At 41.6% G+C, this 25,907-nt stretch overlaps 1 protein-coding gene across 4 annotated transcripts in view; it reads left to right on the top strand.

Annotated features, from left to right (window-relative positions):
* Positions 1–25,907, top strand: part of FGF12 (fibroblast growth factor 12) — a 506,216-nt gene that overhangs the window by 251,180 nt on the left and 229,129 nt on the right. The window contains exon 1 of one of the 4 annotated variants that reach the window (XM_032482082.1): positions 23,208–24,759. The exons of 2 other annotated variants lie outside the window; for them this stretch is intronic. In XM_032482082.1, the coding sequence (XP_032337973.1) occupies positions 24,561–24,759 (199 nt within the window). In that variant the 5' untranslated portion in view covers positions 23,208–24,560. Of the gene's footprint in view, positions 1–23,207; positions 24,760–25,907 lie in introns of those variants that run through there. One more of the 4 variants, XM_006194906.2, reaches the window with a different exon arrangement.

Consider the following 25,907-nt stretch of genomic DNA (forward strand, 5'->3'; position numbering starts at 1 on the left):
ATTCCTATGGAACTTTGAGCAAGATCAACTTTGTTTATACCACCCCATAGTACAGTTAAGTCCTGTTCCCTGCATTAGACTCTCAATTACTTGAGACAGAGACCATCGTTCATTTTTGTATCTCTTGGCACTTGAAGTAGGGCCTGGAGCATATTGTCAGTAAACATTGAAAGTTGGTTGTTGAAATAAGTCCCTTGAAGAATGGGAACTAAAGGTGAGAGACTGTGGGCAGGCAGACCTGGTCTGTGGGACTGCCCAGCTGAGCTGATGGAAGCCTGGATGAGAAAATAGCAATGGAAATGGAAAGGAGGCAACAGGGAGACCTTGTGGGGATGATCTCCAGCAAGGTGTGCCTGTGTGCAGATGTGTGTGTGCTGTGCTTGGGGTGTGTGAAGGAGAGGTTAGAGTCAAAGAGAACGCCCAACATTCCTGTTTGATGGCCAAGTGGAGGTACATGCTTTTACCTGATAGGTGACGGGACAAGGTGACAGAATGAGTTTAATGTTTCACCAACATTTCTAGGTAATAAAAAGATTAAGTAACATTTTACAGTAATACTCTGTGGAAATGCACACAAGTAAGTAATTTATAGCCTTTATGAAGTCAAAAATATTTTAAGCCATTTTTTAATGAGTGGAGCTGAAATTGACTCGAACTCAGACCTCACTTCTAATTTAGAAGTGACAGAGATGTTAAAGTAGGAAAAGTATTGAAAACCAGGGTGCATTCAGGCAGGAGAGGACCGACTGATTCTGTGAGGAACGGCTAAAGGAACTGAGGATGTTTTGTTAACAGAGACAGGAAGAAACAGAAAGGATAACGTTGCTCTCTGCAAAAATCTAAAAGGCTGCCCTGTGGTGAAGGTGCTAGGCTAATTCTGAGTGCACCCAGATGGTGGAGCCAGGGCCAGGGGAGATACGTTTTCTTCTTATGTTAGAAAGACATTTTTATAGTCATAGCTGACCCGAGATGAAGGAGAAGTCCCAGGAGGCTGCGACAGTCTGTCAGTGGAGATTTTCAAGAAAGGCTTGTCACTCAATGAGGAGTTGAATGGCTTGCCCTTCCTACCCCAGGATTCTATGATTTTTATCTGAATTGTTTTCCTGTCAGCAGTTTTGTATTTTGAACTGAAATTTGTCTCTTGTTCTTGTCATTTCTGATTATAGGAAGTAGAATAATGGTGTAAAAACGGCCTCTTGGTTTTATTCGTTTTCTAGACACCTTTGCAATAGAATTACAGGGATAAAGTAGTACACACTTTAAAAATTCTCCTTCACCCTTTTTCCTCTTAATACAGCTTTACCATCAGGGAACCAAGCCATTTTGCTTCTCCCCTTTAGCTAAGATTTAATCTGCTCCTTATTTTGACTTCCAAGAAAATCAGCCTGATACAAACTTTAAATCGAAGGGTTTCACCTACTACCTACTGCTTGCAGGTGCCACCAGTTTCACTATTCAGACCCCAGCTCCTGGATAAGGAGCAGCTTATCTCTGAAGTTACTTGTGGGTGGTAAAAAGCCGTGTTCACCTTTGTTGGAGTGATCCAAGTAATTTCTCCATTTGGATCTCGTTTGTGTCGGAGTTCCCAAGATAACTCACGTCATTGCTGTCCCTTCATTCCTTTGGCTTACAAGATTTCTTCAGGAAAAAAAATGAAATGTTTGGTGCTTGGGGGAAGTGGTTTGACTCCAATTAGCTTCGGGCTGACAGGCAACCTCAGGATTTAGAAATTATTACTGTTGATCAGAGACCCAACTACTGTTTGAAAACTCAGGCTTTCAGAAATTCAGATATTCAGATAACAAATATGCTTCAGGATACTGGCATAGAGTCAAAGCAGTTATCTTGATTCTGTACCAGAGTGAGTCCCGTCCTTCCTTCCTTGTGCTAAGACTTTCCAGGACGGCTCTCCTGATAATGTTTTATATTAAAAAATAGTAGTTAGTGAAATGCTTTCCTTCTTTTCTTCCTTTCGTCCAGAGCCAAATACATTACATTACACATAACATGAGCTAAATAAATGAAGTGAACACCTTCTAGCCAACTTTTGTATTACTCTGAGAAATATTTGTACATTGTCAGGTAACTTAGAGTAACAATTGAAAAATAAATGGCAGGTGGGTTGGTCAAAATTGATGCAGGCATTTTGTTTCAAGGAAGGTCCAATTATTATTTTTGTAAATTTTCAATTGTGATAAAAAACACATAATGTAAAATTTACCCTCTTTACCATTTTAAATTGTTGAGGTCAGTCGTGGTAAGACCTTTCACATTGTTGTGAAGTGGAACTCCAGAACTCCTTCAGCTTGCAAAACTCAGACTCTGTACCCACTTAGCAACAACTCCCTATTCCCCATTCCCCCGCAAACCACCAGGCATACTTTCTGTTTCCAAGAATTTGACAACCCCAGGTGCCTCTTATGAGAGGAACTGTGCAGTTTTTGTCTGTTTTATGACTAGCTTATTTCACTTGATGTAATGTTCTCAAGATTCATCCATGTTATTGCATGTGTCAGAATTTGCTTCCTTTTTTAAGGCTGAATAATGTTCCACTACATGTATATACCACATTTTGTTTATTCATTCATCCATGGACATTTGGGTTGCCTCCACCTTTTAGCTACAGTGAATAAAGCTGCTGTGAACATGAGTGGGCAAAGGAAGGCCTGATTCTTCAATTAATTGTAATACCTCTCCAAAGGAGCTTGTCTTAAAATTGCTAAGGCTATTTAACAAACATGGTATGGTGGCATCTGAGGTCATTGTTTTATCACCATTGAAAACCCACTGTGTGTGACTTTGAAGGAGACATCTGAAATATCTGTACCTAGGTTTCCTGGTTTGTTTACCTGTTGCAAAGAATATCTTAAATGCCTTTCACCTCATTTGTTTCCTCGGTAATTTTTTCTGCACAGCACGTCAGCACTCTTTTTTTTTTTTTTTTCAGAATGGCATTAGCAGATACCCATAACTATTCTTATCCATTTTAACTCATTTGTTAAGCTCAACAGACATCAAAGTGTAGGCCAACCCTCATCAAAAATAATAAGACATTGTGTTTTAAACCAGCAAACACCAACATGTGACCAACTTTTCTTTTTTCTTATTTCCATGATACCACTCTTGGAAGTACACCCAGCCTGTGTGGTAATGTGCCAGCAAACAGTTCTGGAGAAGCAGTAATGGATGTAGAAATTGTGGAGATTTCATAACTTTTTAAGATATAGCTATTAATACCTCATCTTTATCCAAAGGAAACAGAGGAGGAGCCCATGAAGGAAGGCGGGGAGGGGAGTAAGGAGAGGAAAAAAAGAGGGGAGTTAGGAGAAGAAAGAAAGCATTGTTTCTTTCCGTCCATTTCTCTTTCCAAGATACTGTGCTATAGAGGACCACCTCCTCCCCTGCTCCCCTGACAAGACAGCCTCCTCTTTTCGTTTTCCCTTGCAAGCCTGTCTTTAAGAAGGCGTCGCTGTGTTTTATGATTCGCAGTGAAAAGTCCGTGAGGGTTTTATTGGTAAGAATCAGGTACTGTAGGCTCCAGGAAGAGGTGAGCCTAATGCCAGCCTCTTCTCCCATCTCTTTCTGTGAACATGGATATTTCAATTCAATATCTATTTGTACTTTTTTTTTAAGGCATTTTGCTAGGAGTTTGGGGGTGGGCAAGATAAACATAGTTCCTGCCCCAAAGAATCTCATGGTCTAGCTGGGAAAACCAGCATATATCAGTGTATAAATGAAAGTATATAAAAGTGACCCCAGAGGCTTGAAGGGGGATTAATTAACTGAGAGAATCAGGGAAGATGTCATGGAGAGTGTGACATCTGAGTTGGGACAAACACAGGTGACATAATTCCAGGCAGAAGGATTACCACCTACAGAGTCCTGGAGGCTTCAGGATGCACGGAATATTTAAAGGAACAATCTCAGATTCTCCAGCTAAAGTTAAAGTGCTAGCATAACTGATTCCTGAAATCCCTTCTTATTCTTCCTGTGAGTCTGTAAAATGTACCGGTATTGGCTATGATTTTTCCTGTCCTGTTTTACTGTTTCAAAACTCTGACAACATGGCCAGGTTCTGGAAGTGTGGAATTAAGCCGAGATTTAGAATTCCTTCTACCATCTCCCCAGGCACTGCTAAATTGTGAGAACGAAAGAGAAGATTCAGTGACAGGTTTTAGATCCTTTATGTGTTGATGACATCCCAAGTGGTGTATTTTTTCTTTTTCTTTTTTTATTCCTGACATTCTGAATATTTCATCATTTTTAAAGGGAGTGCTCTCTTAATTATTTGTTGGGCAACTCAGAAGTGTAAAAATCAACGTTATTATCAGATGGTTATTTTCAGTCATAGTAATTTGTTCCTCTTATTTTTATACATGTGAACCATTTTTTCCTTCCTCCACTGCTTCTTCCTTCCAAGACGTATTTAATGAGAATGCCCGCTTGTAAGTGAAGAAGGCAGATTCCCTTGCCTTTGCTACAAGAAAGCCAGAAAGTGCCCTAGACATTCCTAAGACGGGAGCGGGGGATGTCCTGTTAGGAGTTTCCAAGAGGAGTTGCAGTTGTGAAGGATTTTGAAGGGCTTGAAAAAGGACAACATTTTCCACTTGACCCAACTTTTTACAAAATTAACATCCTTTTGTTCTCGGTTGGAGAAGCACAGTTGAGATTCTGACACCTTCTCTGTGGCTGGGAACCTGAGTGGCTTGGATTTGCATTCTGGTCAGATTATAAAGGAATTAGCAGGGATATCTGTTAAAATGGCATCAGGCATAAGTAGAGGCCATGTTTCCCATACCTGCCACCCCGCAGGTGGCCGTGGTCACCGCCGTCGGCCGGTGGGCTGTCTCTCTGCTGCTTGGCAGCAACGCGGGAGGGTTCTGCTCCTGCCGCTGAGCCTCAGTTACCGTCATGACCTGTCAAGACTGGACCAGCGAGTGCACTTTCAGGGCTGCTCATGAAAAAAAATTTTTTCTCAGTGTGGTGCTTACATCTCCTGTCACAAACACACACTGCTGAGACACTAAATGAAATGGTATGAGAACCAGTATCCCCGTATTCATGCTTGTTTCCCAAAGGAAGAAAATGTTCACATACTGATTAGAATTAACTTCAGATTGCCCTACATTTTGTTTCTTTTTCCATCCAGATAACACAAATTATAGATTTTAAAATTCTATACTGATTTAAAATGTTATTAATGTTTTTATGTTGATTGAATGCCTGGAATATCTTAGACACTACCACAGGCATCCTGCCAAAATATTTACACTCACTCTCACCCACTCTCATAGCTTTCTGCAGACGTTATTGGAGAGTCCCAGGTAAACTGCATCATTATAAGAATAGCTACCATTTATTCAGCACCTACTATGTGGCATGAACCATGCCGAGTAATTACTTTAATTAAGTATTTTCTCCCTTATTCCTCAAAATAATCGTGTTAGCAAGTACTTTTATTCCCATTTCCAAGGTGACTGCCAAGCTAAAAGACGATAAATTAGTAATTAACCTAAGGTTCTATAGCTATTTGAAGAATTAAAATTTAAAATCAGGATTCTGATGACAAGTCAAACACTCTTCTCCTGAGACATTTGGCTCTTTTGAATCCTGATACTTCTTACATAAGTGTCTCTCTTTCAAACATAGCTAAAGAGAAAAGAAAGTGTGTGCACTGTGTCTCTCCATCTCTTAATATAGTTACTGGGGTGTTAACATCTTTCTTTTGTATTATACTTTTTACTGAAATAATTTGAGAAGTTAATAAGGAATATTAATATATATACTGGATTGCTGTCCTCTGAAATGGGGTCATCTCTAGGGTATAAAATATCTGATTGAATAGCTACACAGATTTCTAAGTTTGAAGTCTAAATTGTTTTCAGTTGTCTTAGTCCATTTGGGTTCCTGTAACAAAAATACTGTAGCTTATAAGTGGGTGGCTTATAAACAGAAGCAGTTTATTTCCCACAGTGCTGGAGGCTGGGAAGTCCAAGTTCAAGGTGCCAGCACATTCTGTGTCTGGAGCCGCTTTCTAGTTGGTGCTATAGATGGTGCCTTCTAGCTACAACCTCACAAGGCAGAAGGAATAGGGTAGGAATCTCTCTGGGGTGTCTGTTATAATCACCTCCCAGTGGCCCCACCTCCAGGTACCATCACATTGGGCATCAGGTTTCAACATAGGAATTTTGGGGGTATGCAAACATTCAGACCATAGCATCTTTGAAACTTCCTGCCTCATCTTGTATGCTGTTGCTTTATTTGTTCATTTTTTGATGAACATAAAGGAGGATGTATTTTTTTTTCCTAAGAAGATACTGTTCGGTTCATCACTCAGCAGAATATATCCCAGCCTCCTGCAGTGCTAAGTGTGGAAACTGACCGAGGCAATGTCTGTGGTTCGTATCTCAGCTACTTGTTTGGAAATTTAGCCCTTTAGGGCTAAAGCAGACCATGGAGGGAACCAGTCTGCACCTTTCTTTTATTGATAAGGGAACTGGGACCCAGAAAGGGGAAGAAAGGCCCAGGGTCTTAGTGCAAGTTAATGGTAGAAATGAGTTAATGGTAGAAGCAGAACTAACTCCAGGTCGTCCACTATTAGTCTTGTGCTGTTTTTGTGTGTGTGACCTTGGGAAAGCTTTGGGATATCTATACCTGTTTTTCTACTTATAAAAACAGGGAAATGTGGCCACCTGGAATTTTTCAACAGCACTTGTAGAGAACTGTTAAGTTGGTGTAAGTGTAACCCCTTGGGACTTAGTCTTAGAGTTTTGTCTTATGCTTTTTATATCCATTGAAAAAAACTGTAGTAAAACACTCCCATCCTTATATAACTTTAATGTACTGAATTTTAATTTAATATAATAAAATTTTAATGTAATGAATTGGATCTGATTACTACTAACTTTTGTTACCCAATCACTTTTATTAAAAGATGCAATAGTACAGAACTTTATTGATTAAATTGTATCCGAGTCATTTAAGAAAACTTTCAATAGCTCTCTTGCTTTCAAGACGAGGCACAAATTCCATAGTAATACATTCTATTCCTTAGCGATGTGCTACCAAACATTTTTTTGGAAACTGATTTCTGCGATGTTTCTTCATATGTCTTATCTTCTGAACCCATTGAACTATCAGCACTCTTCAGTTACTGTTCATTTATTTACTGTTTTGTTCGATCAGTTTAGTTTTGTTGATCATGAGCTTAGCACAGGAGATATAATAATGTGCGGGACACACAGGGTCTGAGACTGGACAGTTCTCTTGTCACTTCCTGCTGAAACCTTGCAAGGTCTCTTCCAACTGAGAAGGGTATATTTATATTCTCTCCTGAACATCTCTGCACAGAGCCCACCTCTCATTAGCAAGTACCTGATTCTCACAATTACCACATAAAATACCAGGTTCATCCACTGGACAGTTAAGTTTTTTGAGGGAATAAACAATGTTTTATTTTCTTTATGTCCTCTATGTGCTAAGCAGTTTGGCATGCAATGAGTGCCCAGTGACTGAAGGATGGAGGGATGGATAAAATGTATGAAGAGATAAAAATGGAGCCACTGGGTAGATACAGAGGGAAAGGAAAATAAGTGCTTTGGTAGAAAACTGGGCAGTAGTTCCTATTTCACTTCCTGGCCAGTCTCCTTACTTTAGCAATTAAAAATTTTGTACACACACATACACACGTTAGAGGTGAGTTGTTACAGAGAAAAGGCAACTCCCCTCCCCTGGTACGTGATTCACATTACATATGTTCAAGACACAGGCAAATTCATTTCTTCAACAGATTTTCCCTAAGCTATGGATGTTTTTTAACGATGACTTGCAGGCTAATGAATACCCCAGCAATGAGTTGGAAGTTTTGCATTTAATTTAATCTTTGAAGCCAAAGAAGCACAAGGGCTGATCTAATTAAAGAAATTACTTATGTGACTATCATCTAATACATATATTAAAGGCAGTGCCTGCCGTGAAATTACCTGGTGGAGAAGATCCCCAGGCAAGGTTCGCGTTCATGTGGGTTCTTGGTCCGCTGCACCAGGTGGTTTGCAATCAGAACTACCTGGTGAAGAAAATTCTCACTAGCATCACAAAGAATTCTGTATTTTGATGGTGCTTCCGTAGTTAATAGAGAATTGTGAGTCTTTTATCCTGTGAAATAAACCAGTAAGAGAAATGCCTGTGGTTCCAAAGAATCCTATTTTGTCTGAAAATAGATGTTGGATGAAGAGGATGAAGGGAAGTTGGCAGTGAAACAAGATGGAAGAAATGCCTGCTGTATATGCTAACTAGGAGGCATTGGGGGGAAGCATGAATATTCTTAAATGAAGATTTTATAGTTCATTTGATGTTACCTGAAACAGGCCTGTTTAAAAGTTCCACGGTGAGGAAAAGGTCCAAAGAAGGAAGTAAAGGGTTTCAAATGTAGAACATCAGAGCTAGAGTGCCAGTGCCGTCATTTACCAGGAATGTTACCTTAAGCCCACTGCCTCAGCGGTCTGAGCTTCTGTTTATGCATATGTAAGTCGGGCATATAATAATATTGTTAATAATAAATAACTGGTGGTTGTGAGGATTGAATGGGAATCATGCTATTTGTGTCATTTTTATTTTTTAAAATAAAGCCTAAGTTATGATCTTTAATTGAAAAATTAAACCGGGGAAGGGTATAGCTCAGTGGCAGAGTGCATACTTAGCATGTACGGGGTTCTGGGTTCAATCCCCAGTACCGCCATTTAAAAAAAAAAAGAAAAATTAAACCTTATACCAGAGATTACTGATCTTACAGTCAGGAAGCTTGAGCTGTCTTTGAGTTTAAGTCACCAGTGACTGTGGAATTTAAGCTCTCCTGTATCTTCCTCAGTCTTCAATTTCATGATCTTTACAATGAGGGCAGTGGTCTGGATGATTCATAGGGTTCCTTCCATTCCAGTTCTTATGTTCGTGATTCTGTATCTAAATTTCTTCTTTCATTTTCTAAAGGATCCTAAAGAACAAAAAGGTTAAGTTGTTTGCCCAGGCTCTCTCAATAAGCGACCAGCCGTTGTTCATTAAAATGCAAAACCCCAGAACTTCGTGACTTAAAGCTGTGTTAAGCTGCACTTCTAGATACTTACTTATTCCAGTGATTCCCTAAGATTGAATGCTCTGAAAAGAAAATTAGAGGTTGGCATTTTATGGCTACTGCCAGTGTTATTCTTTTTAAGTCTTACCCAGATTTTACTGGCTCTGGGAGAATTGGTGAGTAAAACCATCCACACTTTAATTACACAGATTATGCAACAGGGGGCTCTCTAACAAAGAAGAAAATCAGTGAGACACACATTTAGCCCTGACTGCTTCTGAAGCAGAATAAGTCTTGCTTGCAGTTTTCAAGGAAGTAGAAGTGAGATGTGCTATTACAGGGCTCAGTTAGGATTATGAGCTCATGGGGATGTCAGTATTGGGGATTACTTGTTGATGGTTGCAGGACGGCATCGCGATGTTGGCTGGTTAGCATTCTGTCTGACAGAGCCACACCGCAGACCCTGGTAAGGCAAATCAGAGGAAGTTCAGAGCTGCGAGCATCCTCTCCTTGGTGAATTTCTGGGTTGAGCCAAAAGGAAAAATAGCGAGAGGAAGATGAATTCAGTGGATCAGAGGAAACTGGCAGACCTGGAAAGGGGCCTTAGAACTAGTGAGACAGAGTGGAGAGGACATCTCGTTAGAAGCCAACAGATTTAAGTCCTAGCTTCATCACTTATTAGCTATGATCCTGACTAACTGAATTTACTCCTCTGTCAATGTTTTGTTCCGTAATAGTGTAATAGTAATCTCTGTCATGCTTGTCCCACAGGATTTTGGTAAGGAGTAAATGCTGGAAAACTTAAATCTTAAGGTGTGATATGACTTTTTCTCAGTCCAATCTCCCAGTTCGTGCACGTCCCCAGCTATTTGGAAGGAAAAAGCTCCCAGCTGCTCTTGGTTGAGAACATTCTTCATATCAGCTTTTCCCACTCAGCCCAGCTATATCTTTTCTTTCCATAGAGGACAAAAAAGAAGAGCTACAGCAACCGTCACCAACACGCCACCCATTCCTCCTCCTCCTCCCACTGCCACCAACACCACACAGGGAGGTGACTGATCCGTTAGTAAGAGGCTGGATCCAGACTTCCTGGGTTCAAATCCTGGTCATTCCCTTTACTAGCTTATAGCCCAGCCAAGCTGTTTCACTTTTTTGTTCCCCCCTTTCCTAGTTGATAATGTTAATACCTACTTCATAGGGTTGTTGTGAGAATTAAATCAGTTGATACTGGTAACGTGCTTAGACCAATTCGTGGTAAATAATTAGCACTGAAAAATACTTGCTTTAATCATTATTGCCTTTATCCAGAGTTACAGAGAAGTGCTGTGTGGTAACGTAAACAGTCAGGTTTAGTTCTAGGGACGGAGGGCACCTAGCCATGGGCCAGGGGGCGAAGGATGACTGGTTACTCTTTACTTAATTTCACTCCCCTGAAGCTAAAAGGAGGAGAAAAGAGAATATCTTAGTTTGTTTCACATAAGTGCTATGATGTGGGTGAACACAGAGACTCGTAGGGTTTTAGGTGAGGAAGGAACCTTGGCATTCATCTGGTTAATCTCATTTTAAGTTTAAGAACATGGAGACTTAGGAGGAATAATTGGTCTAAGGTTCCATATTGAGCACATAGCATGAAAATGAGATTTCAGCTCAGGTTAGGAGTAGGCCCTGTTGGAACAGATTGCTTCTGTTGACTCTCCTGACTATAGAATTACCTTTCTTTTATCTGCATTGTTACAAAACTGCTTGTTAATGGTCATCTACGATATTGCACGCAGGAAAAGGAACCCAGCAACCTCTGAACTCCACCCATGATGAGCAGCTTTGCTTTGATTTGTGCCATCTCTGTGATTAACAGACCACTTCGTCGCTTCTCATTCCTCCTCCGCCACCACTCCCGCTCACTCAGAGATACGGGAACCCAGTCTGACCCAAATTGGGAGAATTTAGTAGCTTCAGAGAGTATTGTTGGGATTAGAGTCATTTATTCTCATGACAGTCTTTGCTACGGCTCCTAACGTCCTCTCTTTTTCGAATAATTGGTCACATAGAAAATATTCGGACACTTTACATTATGTACTCTTTGACTTGTTAGAATACCTTAAACTAAATGTCACCCCGGTTCCAGGACCCTCCCAAAAGTAACCTACCGTTAATAAAGTTAAAACAAATAGATCATCAATTATCCTTTTAAAACCTTCAAATTTTATAGATGAGTAAACTAAAACATGGAAGTTAAATGACCTTTCTGTAGTCACACAACTTTCTTCTCAAAAATGCCTCCTAGTGGGATACATGCTTACTCACCAGTTTTGAAGACAATACTGTGTATGCAGTGAAATTAAAATTATCAATAAGAATGTGGGATGGTTGCCTCTTAAAATTCCTAACTTCATAAATGTGACAATTGTCAGTCCGCCATCTAATGTCTCTCCATCTTCCTGATTGTGCTTTGGGAAGTTTAGTTCCAAATCATTTGGTAAGAATTTTTCTCAGTATAATAAGTTTTCTCGAACTGGTTTTGCGTTTTCCAGAGTTGTGATTCTCCTTTTTTCATTCTAAAAAGTGAAATCAAAGATGCTATATTAAATCTGTGACTGTATATATAGATTTAAATATGTCCTTCTTTCTACTGTAAATTGAGTCTCCAGATTTCTCTGTGATTACTCATAGTAGGAGTTGTCAATCTTGTAGCAAAGTGCATCTGCAAGACGGAGCCAGTATTTTCACACTCTCCACGAGGAGCCTAACAGTTTACCTGCAGGAGCCCTTCTGTGCAGGGAAATCGTAGAGCTGCTAACACTATTCTTTGCCCTCCTAATCCTTTTCCTTTGGTTCTCTGTTCACTTTAAGCTCATTGACTTTTGGCTACTTTAAAGTCTCCTACCTCAATATGGGATCTTTCCTACAGAGAACACCAGAAGAAGGGGCAGTGATCATCCTCTGCAGAATCTACTGTGGTTTTGCCTCACACCTTAAGGGCTTTTTACACTGGCCTTTCCTGGGGGACTTTCCCCATTTACATTTTCATAGGTTCATGTGTTTTCTTCTCCTTAATCTAGGATGCCACACCTCAGGGGAACAATACCATTTTCCCTTTCAACTATTCATTAAAAAGCAGCGCCTTGAATCAGCTATGCAGCCTTTGTGATACATGTTCATGCCCTATGAAAGAGGTGTTAACCCTGTGCTTTCTCCCCAGGGTTATCCAGGTATGCTTCCCTTGACTGCCTCCTTGAATCTTGAATCTTGCTACATTTTACTGTCACCTTTTCCCACTAACAATCCATTTCACCATTCATTCATCCTTACCTTTTTCTTTCTTAAAAAAAAAAAAAAGGTTTTGCTACGTACTGCCTTGAATGTAACCTGTAGTGATTTTCATTCGCTCTCCACCCCAGCAGTGCTGACTCTAACTATTTTATAGAATACCCATTTCAGCTCTCGGAACCCTCCTCCTGTGGTTCTGCTCCTTACCTTGACTTGAATGTCTCTGATGATGGGAAGCTCACTTTCCCATTTTGTGAAGCAGTCTCTTTGATAGTTGGTCTGCACTCTCTTGTACATAACTGCTTGATGGAATCCAAGTTTGCCTCAGGACACACAAGGTACTTTTCTTTTGTCATTAAGAACTTTTCAGATGCTTGAAGATAGACATCAACTTTCATCAATTTCTCTTTCCCTAGCTCTAGTTATTAAATTAGTACTTCGAATGAGGTCATAATCACCAGTGAATAAATAACATGGATGCCTCTGGCTTAGATTCTGAGTAGTCTTAACTCATGAGATTATCTTAACTTTTTTTTTTAACACTTGAAGAGTATAAGTAGGTCCCCTTGTAAATTCATATTGTGGCTCCATCATCTAAAAAGTCATGAAGAGAGCTTTGGATTTGGTGTCAGCTAAACTAAATTTGAATTCTTGATTGGATCCATACTTCTGACAATTAATTAACCTTTATGACCTTCAGTTTTCTCACTGTACTTGTGAATAACAATGTTGGCCTTCTGGGGTTATTGTAAGGATTAAGTAAAAGAACCTGTATAGAGCCCAGTAGTGCCTGGCACATTGTAGGTGTCTAGTAAGTCTTATTTTCCTTCTCTTTCCTACCATATCCCTCCTTTCCCTCAAATACCTCTTTTTATTGAAGTATAGTTGATTTACAGTATTATATTAGCTTCAATATAATACAGCATAGTGATTCAATATTTTTACAGTTTATACTCCATTAAAAGTTATTACATGATAATGGTTATAATTCCCTGTACTATATGATATATCCTTGTTCTTTATCTGTTTTATACATAGTAGTTTGTATCTCTTAATCCCGTATCCTTAACCTCCCCACTTCCCTCTCCTCACTGCTAACCACTAGTTTGTTTTGTATATCTGGAGTTTGTTTCTGTTTTGCTATATATATTCGTGTTTTTTTTTTTTTAGATTCCACATATAAGTGATAACAGAGTATTTGTCTTTCTCTGTCTGACTTATTTCACTAAGTATAATATAATATTCTCTAGATCCATCAAGTGTTCCTGCAAATGGCAGAATTTCATTCTTTTTTATGGCTGAGTAATATTCCAGTGTGTGTGTGTGTTAGTTTTTTTCCTAGGTAGTTTATTCTTTTTTATGTGACTTTAAATGGGATTGCTTTTTTACTTTCTCTTTCATACAGTTCATTATTAGTGTATAGAAAAGCAACAGATTTCTGTATATTAATCTTATATCCTGCAACTTTGCTGAATTCATTTATTAGTTCTAACAGTTTTGGTTGAAGACTTTAGGGTTTTCTATATAAAGTATCATGTTATCTGCAAATAATGACAGGTTTACTTTTTCTTTTCCAATTTGTATGTCTTTTATTTCTTTTTATTGCCTGATTGCTGTGGCTAGGGCTTCTGGTACTGTGTTAAGTAGTGAGAGTGGGTATCCTTGTTTTGTTCCTGAATTTAGCAGGAGGGATTTCAACTTTTCACTGTTGAATATGTTAGCTGTGGGTTTGTCATAAAGGCCTTTGTTATGTTGAGATATGTTCCTTCTATACCCACTTAGATGAGAGTTTTATTTTATTTTATTATTATTTTTAATTTTTTGTTTTAGATGAGAATTTTTATCAAATATATTTAATCTATACTTTGAACACAGAATTTTCAGTTGATGTCTTCGTGTGATTTGAACTAAAAGGCCTGAAATTACATAAAGACTCTATAAGGAAAACCCAGTGCTTCCTTGACTGAAATAAAGATTGGGGTTTTAATGTAAGACTTTACTGAGTGCCAATGTATAACAAAGGAAATTACAATTTAGAGATAATTTACAATTACTATCTGGATAACTTGATATGGTTCATTCCCTGGGGTCCACAGCTCCAGACCAGTAACCTAGGCATCTCCAGGAGATTGTTTTCTTATATAGTTTCTGGCCTGATTCTGTTTGGTAGAGAATCATCTCCCTTGGCAGTCAGAACTACTCTAAGTGTGGCTGGATTACTCAAAATCCAGGTATAAGAAAGTCATACCTGCTTCCTTGAGTTAAATATGCCTTCCTGAGCTCATGTCTCTTTTTTTATCTGGTGCCGGAAACTATGGCTTTGCACTCACTTTAGGGAATAACCCTTCCCCTTCTGAGAATGTTGTGGGTTTACACTAGGATTTTATCAGCGTAGCATCATCAGAAAGTGGTAGCTCAGCATCTTTGCTAGATGTACACGTGGGATAAGAGAAAACACATTCCCAGATTAAGACCATGTGTTTTCCACTGTTTTTATCAGACACTTCTTTTTCTTTTTCTTTTTTTTCATAGCCACTACTTAAATGATGCTATCAGAGACTAAAGGTGATATCACTATTAATAAAAGTATGCCTGAGGTTTTGCTTAAGGTAAAATTTGAGACTGTTTTTATTCATTCTGAACGTTTATTACTTTCAAGTCAAAATTAAATCAACACACATTTACAGAGTATCTACTACAGTTAAAGTAAAGTGCTAGATCCTCACCAGAACAAAAAATATATGTCATGATTCTCACTCCCAAATTCTGTTTCTAATCTGATATAGATCATATTTAGAATAATTTTATAATAAAATCCACTTATTTGTAAGATAAAGTCAACATTCTTTCCCTGGCTTTTGTCCTCAGAAAATAATAAATGCTTCTGGTTACTTATCTTTTAAAAGCCAGTTGTGGCCGTTTCCTTGTCTTTTTCCTTTTTAGGGATGAGAGGAAGAACTGTCAACATGAAGAGACAGGAATGGGCCTCTTCTCCATTGCTGTGTTCTTAGCATACTCAGCCAACCAGAGATAATGATCTAGCCTGCTTTTAAAGAAGTTTCTTTCCTTACGGTCTCTAGTGATTACAGTGTGTGCACATTATCTAGAATGGGCTGATGACCTCATGAGATCCCTTCCAGCTATTATTGCTAGTTTAAATACTAATATCCTGTCCAAAAATTACAAATATATTACTGCTCTTTCTTGCTCCAGATACTGTTTAAATAAATATTTTTATGCAATCATCTTATCCCTTTCTGGATTTCTGAGCACTGAAATGCATACTTCTATCTATCTATCTATCTATCTATCTATCTATCTATCTATCTATCTCGACTTTGATTGTATAAGCATACAACCATCTACACCAATGTCCTCTTGAGTTCATGTTGCATGTGCTAGATTAGTTGGCAGAATTAAGCACAGGGGAATATAGCTTTATATGAAAATGATTGTTAAGTGAATAACAAAGAACTTTACTAAGTGCTTTCACTTACTACTCTGGAATTCTTGAATGTTTTCTTGTTTGTCTCTTTAGCATTCCAAAAGGAAGCTTGCCACATAATTTTTTTATTTTTATTTTGATCTATTTTGCTTAGCCTCACAATGTGAATTTAGAGGTTTTTAGATGAATGATGCTACTTTTTATCCATCCATCCATCTACTCATCTACCCATCCATTTATTCATTCATTCATTCATACTGTTCCTTGTTTCAAAACCCAGTGCTATCTTTTCAATATATGATTTTAACTAATGTAGGCCATTTTACAGGCAAATAAACTTAGGCTCAGACCAAGTAAATTTATGCAAGCATGGATTATTTCCTCTAAATCACATATTTTTTCTACTTTATATTTTATTTTTAGAGAATTCTAAAAAGTCAGGAGTAGAAATGACCTTACTGGTCACCTCTCTCACCAGATTGTATATGTCAGTTATTTCCTGTAAAATCTTCCTCAGTATCAAATCCCTGCAAGCACAGAGTCAGTGAGCTCCTTCACTGATTGTTATTTTCACAGCACCCAGTTTTATGTGCACATAGAGGATAAAAATATGAATTTACAACAATTATAATAATATAATTTGAGTGTCAGTCATGTGCTGGGTGCTGTAAGAGACTGCTATTTCAACAAGATCCATTCTCTGAAAATTTGGAATCTAAAATTAGAAATGAGAGCAACCAGGAATGGTCCATGGAGAAAGCAGCTCAGTACAGATGGGTGCCAGCATGAATACTAGGATTATCAAACCATTTTAAGGTCATTTTGATCATATTCTAGACTTAAAAAAATTGACTACTCATTTCATCTGACATCTATGGTCCCTTTTTTCATTTTGTTATATTCCTTTTCTTCTGTGAATGTGAGAGTGTGTGTGTGTGTGTGTGTGAGAGAGAGAGAGAGAGACATTGAGAGAAAAAAAGAGAGGGAGAGGTCAGAACTGAGACTATAGGCCTAAATATAGGGGGTAGAGGTTAGTCAGAGCAGAAATCTAGGTACCACGGAGCCTCTCGGGGTATCCAGTTTTAATAAATATATTGAATTTAGGCAGATAATTTGAGAGGGTATTGAGGAAGCAAAATGATCAAGTTGGAAATGTGGAGGCTACCATTGAATTGGCTGAGTTTGTTACTTTTTTTTTCTTTTTTTTTAATCAAAGTATAGTCAGTTACAAAATATCAATTTCTGGTGTACAACATACTGTCCCATTCATGCGTGTATATACATATATGCATTTTCATGTTCTTTTTCATTAAAGGCTAGTATAAGATACTGATGTTTCTTGATATAAGTGTTTCAAACTATATTTGCATCCAAGACAATAAAAAGTTGCATTTTTTTTGGAAAAAAAAAAAAAAGAATAAATGTTTCACTTCCGCCTTAAAAAGATGGATGGATGGGTGAATTCATTCATTCATTCACTCAAGTATTTACTGAGCATCTGCTATATACTAAATGATATTTTAGGCACTGGAGATAGGAAAGTGAATAAAATAGACAACCTTCCTGTCCTTACGGGTTTTACATTCTCATGAGGATCTTCAAGCTACCTTTCCCATCTAGAAGGAAGGGGTATCACTGGATCAGTGACACTGGGAATTAGAGAAGGGGTAAAATGATGAAGAATCACTTAGGGTAGGTTTTTTAGCATCCTTCATCCAGCTGGGAAGGAAAATAACCAAGTGCTAAACCTGTGGTTTAAGCCAAACCAATGTATGTTTCTTTTTAGGAACAGGAATGGAAGAAGTATAACTTTATCCTCTTATAAGTTTCTCTAATTTCTATTTTGATTTAGTTTCCCTGTAGTTTTCTAATGAATCTCAACTTGAATAACTGAACTAAGGAGGAGAGTGTTTGGAGGCCACCATCTCAGAAGGAGAGGGTACCCTTTCATGCCAAGAGTGGGAAGACCACCATCTTGGCTCCCTGGCCCAGAGAGAGGTGAAAAGCTGCAGAGGGAGATCTGGGACACTTGAGTCCCCCTCCTTTTCAGCACTGAATGATCTCTTCAAGGTCATTTACAATATGTGAAAGTCTGCTAGCGGAGCATGAGAGGTCAGTGAATAGAAGGACATACAACATTTCCATGTTTTTCTTTATGTGACCTTAGGGACATGAGAGACATTGAGGTCAGAAGGCCTAGATTAAACCCCTATATCTTCACTCATCTGTTGTGTGACCTTGGGAGATTACATCACTTACTGAAGTCTCAAGTTTGTCTGTAAAATTGAGTTATTATTATCTCCCTAACTTTCCTCACAAGGTTGTTGAGAACCTCAATGAGATGATACATGGGAATATGTATTTACTAAACAATAAAAGACTATGTCAATGCAAATGATAATTACATTCTTATTTTATTAATTGTATTATATGATTATACTTATTCATGGAATCATGTTTTTATTGACATAGAATGTGACAAGATAAAAGAGAAGCTCTGGAAATAAACCAGTCACATTTGAACTCTAACAGTTCTTCACTGGGTCACCTTGACCAAGCAACTAACCCTCTCTGTGCCCCTGTTTCTTCATTTATAAAATGAGGATCATCATAGAACATACAGAGTAGGGTTGTTGCAAGGATTTAATGTGTTAATAATTGCAGTGCACTTAGAACCATGCAGGAAGCTTAGCCATGGCTCACATTAGTTAGGCCTTATATTTCTTATTAAAACAGACATTTTTTAAAACACCGATAACTTCTCCCCTTGGGCAATTAGAACACTACCCCTAATCTATGTCATAACGAAGAATTAAATCTATTGCTTTCTTATTTTGAGAGGTGATCAAAACCAAACATATATTGTAGTAATTCAGTTGCTGAACTGATGAATGAAGCACCATAAAGGAACTCACAATTTATTAGAAAGTAATTGTTTATATTGCTCTTGCCAACCTATTTTAACCGACAAGCTGGCACAGAAAAGGGAATGGAAGTGCAGCCGTTGTGTGGGTAACATTTGTGGAGAAAAGGTCCTCTTCTGCCTGTCAGGCTTGCTGTGTCAGAGGCTGGTGAGCTCATATCCACCGAGCTTTGAGTCAGGGGCCTGATCTCAGAGCAGGATGATGTATGAGCAGAGCTAGGCTCCTTTGTATTCCCAACAGACAAGGACACTGACAATACCCTACTAATGAAAATTTTGTTTGCCATTACAATGTCAAGGTTAATCATTCATTTCAAGGAGAGTTCCAGCCTTCGTTAAATGCATTATGTCCAGGAGTGAATGATGATGATGTATGAATCACAAGGTGTGTTTTCCTGTTTTGCGAAGTCTGGATTTTACAGCAAGGCCTTGAGTTAAGTGGATATTTTAATGACAGCATGCTCATTGGAATGCTTTACGTTATCATCACATCTTCTTTGAGCCTTGCAGCACCATCCAGTTAGATAGGTACTGGGAGTGCCCTTGTCACTGATATATTTTGCAGATGTGTTTTAGATATTGAATAACTTGTCCAGGTGCATACAGTTAGTGGGTGATTAAGACAAGAGCCACATCAAGATCATGATGGCATGAACTGTAAGCTAGCTGAGGGCAAGGAGAATGTAGAGGTGCATAGAGTTCCCCTTGGTAACTGAAACAGGGCCTTGGATGCAATCTGTGCCCAATTCAGGGTTTCAAGTGAATGACAGTCAGTGCTTCTAATAGTTTGATTCGGGAGTTGGAAGACTTGGCCTAAGAATAAGGGAAAGACTACTAAACATTCTGTTTTTCCCTTTTAAAATATGGAGACATTTAAGACTATCTATGTTTTATTTGTTTGAAGGGAGGTCAGAAATATATATATATATACATATATATATGTGTGTGTGTGTATATATATGTATATGTGTGTATATATATATATATAAAAATTATCTTTTCAGTGTGTATCTGGCAACTTTCTCCAAGTAATTCAAATGGCTTCCACCTGTGATGTGTTCAGAATTGTAAATGGAAATTCTCAAGTTGTTCAAAAAAAGAGCATTATAATCAAGGTACTGTTATCCCCAAGATACTCCCCTTCAAAATGACCTGACTATTTTAATTAAATCATCAGTAGGTTGATTTCATCTCATTCCTGATCCCCAAATGCAAAGATATTGGAAATGTCCTAGTAACCATGAAGGAAAACTGATGAGACTTAGTGGCTCAGGTAGGAAGTCATAAATTTCTAGATACCAAAAAATTAAGTATTGCTTCTAATCTCAAAAGCCCTGTACATAGGTACAGAACGTCTCAAATTTCCCATATTTACTTCTTCTTCTCATTGGAGAAATGGAGCAAATGATGCCGATGATGAGTGAAAGGGCTAAACAGCTAAGAAGCACCCTGACAACAGCTGCAGGAGTGCAAGGAAAGAAGTCAAGTCTTTGTTGTCTAATTGAATTGAAAACACCACATTCTTTTAGTAGAGATCTAAAGATAGGGATACGGTCACTCTCAGAAAGCTAGCGTTGTTTTCATTTTGCTCCTTAAATGCCTAACTTGATGCTGTCATGTCATGACAGAGAAAACTTCGAACAGCAGCTGTTATGTGCTTTTTCATCCCTTTTGCCATCCTCCTCTGCTATCCTGCACTGCTGCATGGTTACCTTCTGCATCAAAACATCTTCACATCTCATAAACTGACAGAAAAAAAAAAATCAACACACTCAAAGATTAGAGAACACACTCTTTCCAGGCCTTGTTTTGGTGGGGGCAGGGGCTGGGTGGGCATAGGACTGTAGTTCTAGAGAAATGTGCTAGATTTTGAGATTCTGTATTATATATATATATCAAACTTTGCCTCTTGAAGAACATGTTAAAAACTCAAATTCCTGGGCTCTACTCACAGAGATTCACATTTGAGAAAGCATTAGGAATCTGCTTTAAAAAAAGCATCCTAGAAGAATATCATGCATTTTCTTTAAAAAAAAAAAAATAAACACTGTCATCATCTCTTTTACTCATTTGGCATTTTCCACTTTTCAAACTGCTTGCACATACATATTCAGTTCTGTGAGGTAGATGGGAATGAATATTCCCATTTAGACGATAAGAAGGAGACTCGGAGCTCAGCAGTGATTTCCTCAAGGTCTCACCGTGTACCCCTCTCTTGCCCATTTCTCTGGATTTCTCACCTTAGCTGACTTTTTTCTTTCTGAGTGTTGAACTGCAAGAGGCAATGAGTCCCCAAAGGCAGCCAGTACTGTTTGTGCCTGCCTTCTTCAAGAATGAGACAAGCCCTTTGGTAGCCAAGGAAGGAAAATGTGTAATTTTATCTGTGAAATGTGAGCATTTCCCTAATTGACAGTGGTACCAATTGATTTTAAGTAATTTCCCTTACCACATCCAGATGCACTTTTGAAAATATGTTCATCTGGCTTCACTTTTGAAGAAGAGGGCATGTGTGTGTGTGTGTGTGTGTATACCTTTTTCACTTGTCTTCTTCTGCATTGTTAGAATCGCAAGTTCATTGTCCTTATTCAGCCACACTGCTGCAGGGGATGTGAGTTCCTCATTGACAGTTGGGATTCCCCCTTCTCAGGGTGCTTTGCTTATTTAATCCTCCTCCCAGCTGTCTGCTCCATAAACCCGTCTGCCTGTGTTATGCCCAGTGGCAGCAGGGAAGATCCAGGCCCCCAGACACAGTGGAGCTGTTAAACAAAGTGCTTACTCTGAACAACCTCACAGGCTTCAATCCTTCTCATTCTGTTAGGCCCACAGGTTTGTTCCCACATCTAGAGAATTTCTGGGCCCTCTCCAGATCCCATATCCATTTTCAATAGCTTCCAGGGCCTTCATGTTCCTTGCCCGCTGTTAGGGTATTTTCAACATACACCTGTTTCTGCTTGGAAAACATCCATTAAGTCTTTTGGCCCTACCCTTTGATGCTTGGTGAGGTGTCTGTGAAGGGGAGGGATTAGGGCTGTTTGAAGATTGGTTGAGGAGAGATTCTCAGTATAACTAATAGCTACTTCCAGGCCTTTGCATGAATGGAAGCTGACTACTCCTTTGTATTTATAATTTTTTTCATGCTGCATTTTAACTTGGGTGACATTATCTCCTCTGCTGAGTTTTCTGTTACATCCAGCTGTTATCACAAGCACTCCTGGAGACCTGACTGCCCTCCAGAGCTGTTTGTTGACTGCCCTTGCCCACAGTCACCCTCTCACTCAACATCCATTCTCTTCTCTGTGCAGGATGTTCACCTGGTCCCTCATTTTAGGGACTAAGCCTGTTTCGCAGTTTACAAGAAAGAACCAAGAAATCTGGGTTCCTAGGATGTGGAAGCACTTTTTTTTTAACCTGTTCAAAAATGAGCTGAAGGTGGGTTCGACATGAAGGCCCAAGAGACCATTGTTACTTTCTCCAGTGTCCACTGCTTTCCTCTCTGAACAGAGAATTCTTTGTGCGCTAGCGTATCAGAGAGAGGGCGGACTGCTTTCTCTCAGCGCCTCCACCCAACCCCTCCTTTGTGCACCCAGGGTCCTTTAACCGGCCGGTGGTTGTGTTTCCTCTTGGGGGGAGGGACGGGACAGAACCGACCCGAGCTGCAGTTCCTTCGCTCTGCCTCTAAGATTTTCTCATCCAAACCTCAATCACGTAGGATTGCGTAGAGAAGAGAAAAGGGGAGAGACAGAAGACGGAGAAGGGGGAGAGGGGTGACGGGAGGGAGGGAGAAGAGAGTCTGGGAGCGGAGGGCGCAAGGGAGGGGAGGAGGCCCCGAGCGCGCCGCGCTTCCTTGCGCTCGGGGAGCCTGGCCCCCAGCCTGGCCCCACCTGGGCGCTCCCGAGCTCTCGGCGGGTGGGCGAGCAGTAAGAGGGGCACTCCTGCGGCCCCCTGCTCTTGGTCCCACCCTTGATCTTGGTGTCGGTCGTCCCTGCCTGGAGTTTCCTGCGGAGCTACTGCTCCAGCCGAACCAGCCGGGCAGGCGGCCGCGGTGGCGGCGGCGGCGGCGCCCAGGAGCCGGTGCGGCTCGGCGTGCCCGGAGCCTCTGCCCGTGAATGGGACTCCGCCCTGAGCGCCCCCTCTGGGGCCTGGGGAAGCGGCGGCGGGGGGCGCCCCGCTAGTCCGCGGCTCTGAGCGGCCACCCGCGCAGCAAGTTGGGCGAGTTGGCGGCAGCCCGCACCTGCTTCCTGGCCCCGGCCCCAGAGTCTGCGTCCGGCCCCAAGGGCCCCGGTGGCGCGCTTGGCCCTCTCTCGCCCCAGACCCGGCGTCCTCGCGGCCCCGTCTGCGCCCCGGGCGCCAGACCATGGTAGGCAGCTCCGAACCGGAGCCGCAACCGCCTCGAGCCGACGTCGCCCGCAGCCAGCCCCCGCCCCAGCGAGCCGACTCGCGGGTGTTCGCAGCGCGGGTCACTTCCTTCCTCAGCCGGGATGGGCCGCGCGGGACTGAGTGATCGGCCTCGCGTCCGGCGGGTAACCCCCATCTGATCTGCTGCCTGTGAGCCGCTGACTGCCGTGCTGCGCGAGCCTGGGGGCCCCGGGCAGCCTGGCGATGACCTGATCCCGAGCCCGCCAGGGCGCCCCCTCCTTCCCTCCTTCCCTCGCTCCCTCTGAGCCTGTGCGGAGAGCGGCTTGGTGCGGCGGCCCCGGGCGGACCATGGCGGGGAGCTCCAGTTAAAGGCGTGTGGGCGCCGAGCTGGAGAGGACACCTTCGGCATCGCTGCCTTTTGAGGGGGCTTATTTAAACTACTGAGTCATTCCAGATTTAGGATTCCCTAAATAATCACCAACTGTGCCCGTCTTGTGCCAGAAAGAAAGCGGAAAGAGAAAGAGCGCCCGCTCTTGGGACCCCGCGTATCCGCGGCGCTCGCCTCGCCTCTCGCGGGTTTCTCCCGGAGGGGTGCTTGGCCCTCGAGGATCTCCCTCCCTCCCTCCCTCCTTACCCTTCCCTCCCTCCCCGCCCTCCCCCCGCCTCGCCTCCCGCTCTCTTTGCAGCGCTGCTGGCGGGGAGTCGCGCTCACCGCAGCTGGAAACAGCTGCCCCCGCCTGGCGCCCCTACCCCGACTCCGGCTAACCGCTCACACTTCGCGCCTCTCGGAATTCCAGAACTCGGGCGGCGGGCGCCCGGGAGAACCGCAGCCGGGGCGATGCATTCCGTAGACCTCACCCAGCCGGGACGGACCTCCTAATCTTCAGAACTGCGGGCCGCAGGGAGTTAAATTGCTGCCTTCCTCTCCTCTCTTGCGGTTGGTGGCTTGTTTTCTAAAGGAACGTTTTATTCACTTTTTAGTATTTTCTACCGGGGGCACGCTACCCGCCTCGGTCCTGACTCTGCTTTGTAAACGGGTTTTATATGTATATGTGTAGCTATACTTTGGACACCTTACAACGCTTGCGCCTCTCCAACAGGGGCACGGCTTGTTGTTTTGGACAACCTTCCTCCCCTTCCACTTGGTACTCCGATCGCAGTGTGACCAAACTCCCCACTGCCCCTTGGACACGGATCGCGTTGGCGTGCAAGTTCGGGGTGCAAGAGTCTAGTTAACAGGAAGGCCTGGGACCGCCCCGCCCCCGCCGCCAGCGGTTGGGGAAGTTTACATCTGGATTTTCACACATTTTGTCGCCACTGCCCAGACTCTGCCTAACCTTGTGGGCGCTGGGTTTTCGGTACTGCAGCCTTCTCAAATATTAGCACTGCCTCCCCGCGCCTGCCCTGTCCCTCCAGGCCGCCAAGGTCCTGCCCTCGCCCCGGCGGAGCGTGATCCCGAGGGCGCAGTGGAGCCCGGGGCCTGGGGCCCACGCTGAGCAGCTATGGCTGCAGCGATAGCCAGCTCCTTGATCCGGCAGAAGCGACAGGCGAGGGAGTCCAACAGCGACCGGGTGTCGGCCTCCAAGCGCCGTTCCAGCCCCAGCAAAGACGGGCGCTCCCTGTGCGAGAGGCACGTCCTCGGGGTATTCAGCAAAGTGCGCTTCTGCAGCGGCCGCAAGAGGCCAGTGAGGAGGAGACCAGGTCAGTAGAAGCCCAGACGGTGGGCTCCCTAGAGGCTAACACCCCCTCCCCTTCTGCAAGGCACCTGGGGACATCCATGGAAGAGAACCACAGTCCCCCTCTTCCATTCTGGTCCCCTTCCTCCCTCAATTTCCAGACATCTTTCAATCACCCTCTGTTATTAGCTTCTTGTCCCATATTCAGGAAAACATTTCATACCTGGATTAAAAAAAACACGGTTTGACTAGGATGAGAGCTACATATATAACTGCTCCTGATCCTACATAGCCTGTAGAGTCCTTAAGGATGGTGACCACCTTATTCTCCCTCTCTTTCTTTCTCATCCATCCATCCATCCATCCAGTGTTTAATCTGTCTACTAAGGACCTAAATATAAATAAACCTTCCTCCCTGTATCTCTCATACCATATAAGCACAATTCATAACACATAATAGACACTTGGTAGACACCAGATGAGCTTAAATTTATTCTTTTCCTAACTCTTTCTCTAGCAACACATGATATTGCATCTTTCTGACATTCTGGTCAATTTCTCACTCCTCATTTTCACCCATGCCCTTTTACTTCCTTTTACACCGACCTTCCTTTTCCTATTATCTTCCTCCCGCTGCTCTCATGGTTTCCAATGGCTCTGCTCATTAACTTTTCCTGTTCTATTACTCCCATCCTTTGCACACTCACACTTTTTGGACATTAAGGGAACAACAGAGTATCTGCAGTTTGGCCTCATGGAGTGTAAAGAAAACTTTAGACTTATCAGAGATATTCTAGGTATGGCCTTTCTAAAGCTGAGTCTCTTCTTTGGCACTAAACTCAAATGGTTAGTCTTTGATGTGTCTCTGTTTTTTAAAAGGGAAATGGGATGCCTTGAAATTTTGGAAAGTGATTTTTTTCCTGATTTAAGCAAGGCTACCTTAAGAGAATAAAAGCAAAATTTCCAAGGTCTGTGCTCCTTCCAGACTCTATTGATCCTCTGGGTGTGGCCCCCAGTGTCCTTTGCAATCTGTAGATGGTCTACCCTTTCTGTGGAAAACTGAAAGGAAATACTTTCTAGAAAGAAAGCTTGCTCTTGACTGGTTTAAGTTAGTGTCTTTGCAGCTCTGACTGTGATGTTGTCCTGGGTTCCAGGAATGAAGCATGTGGGCTC

Source organism: Camelus ferus, chromosome 1 (assembly GCF_009834535.1).
Source record: "Camelus ferus isolate YT-003-E chromosome 1, BCGSAC_Cfer_1.0, whole genome shotgun sequence".
Classification (NCBI taxonomy): Eukaryota; Metazoa; Chordata; class Mammalia; order Artiodactyla; family Camelidae; genus Camelus; species Camelus ferus.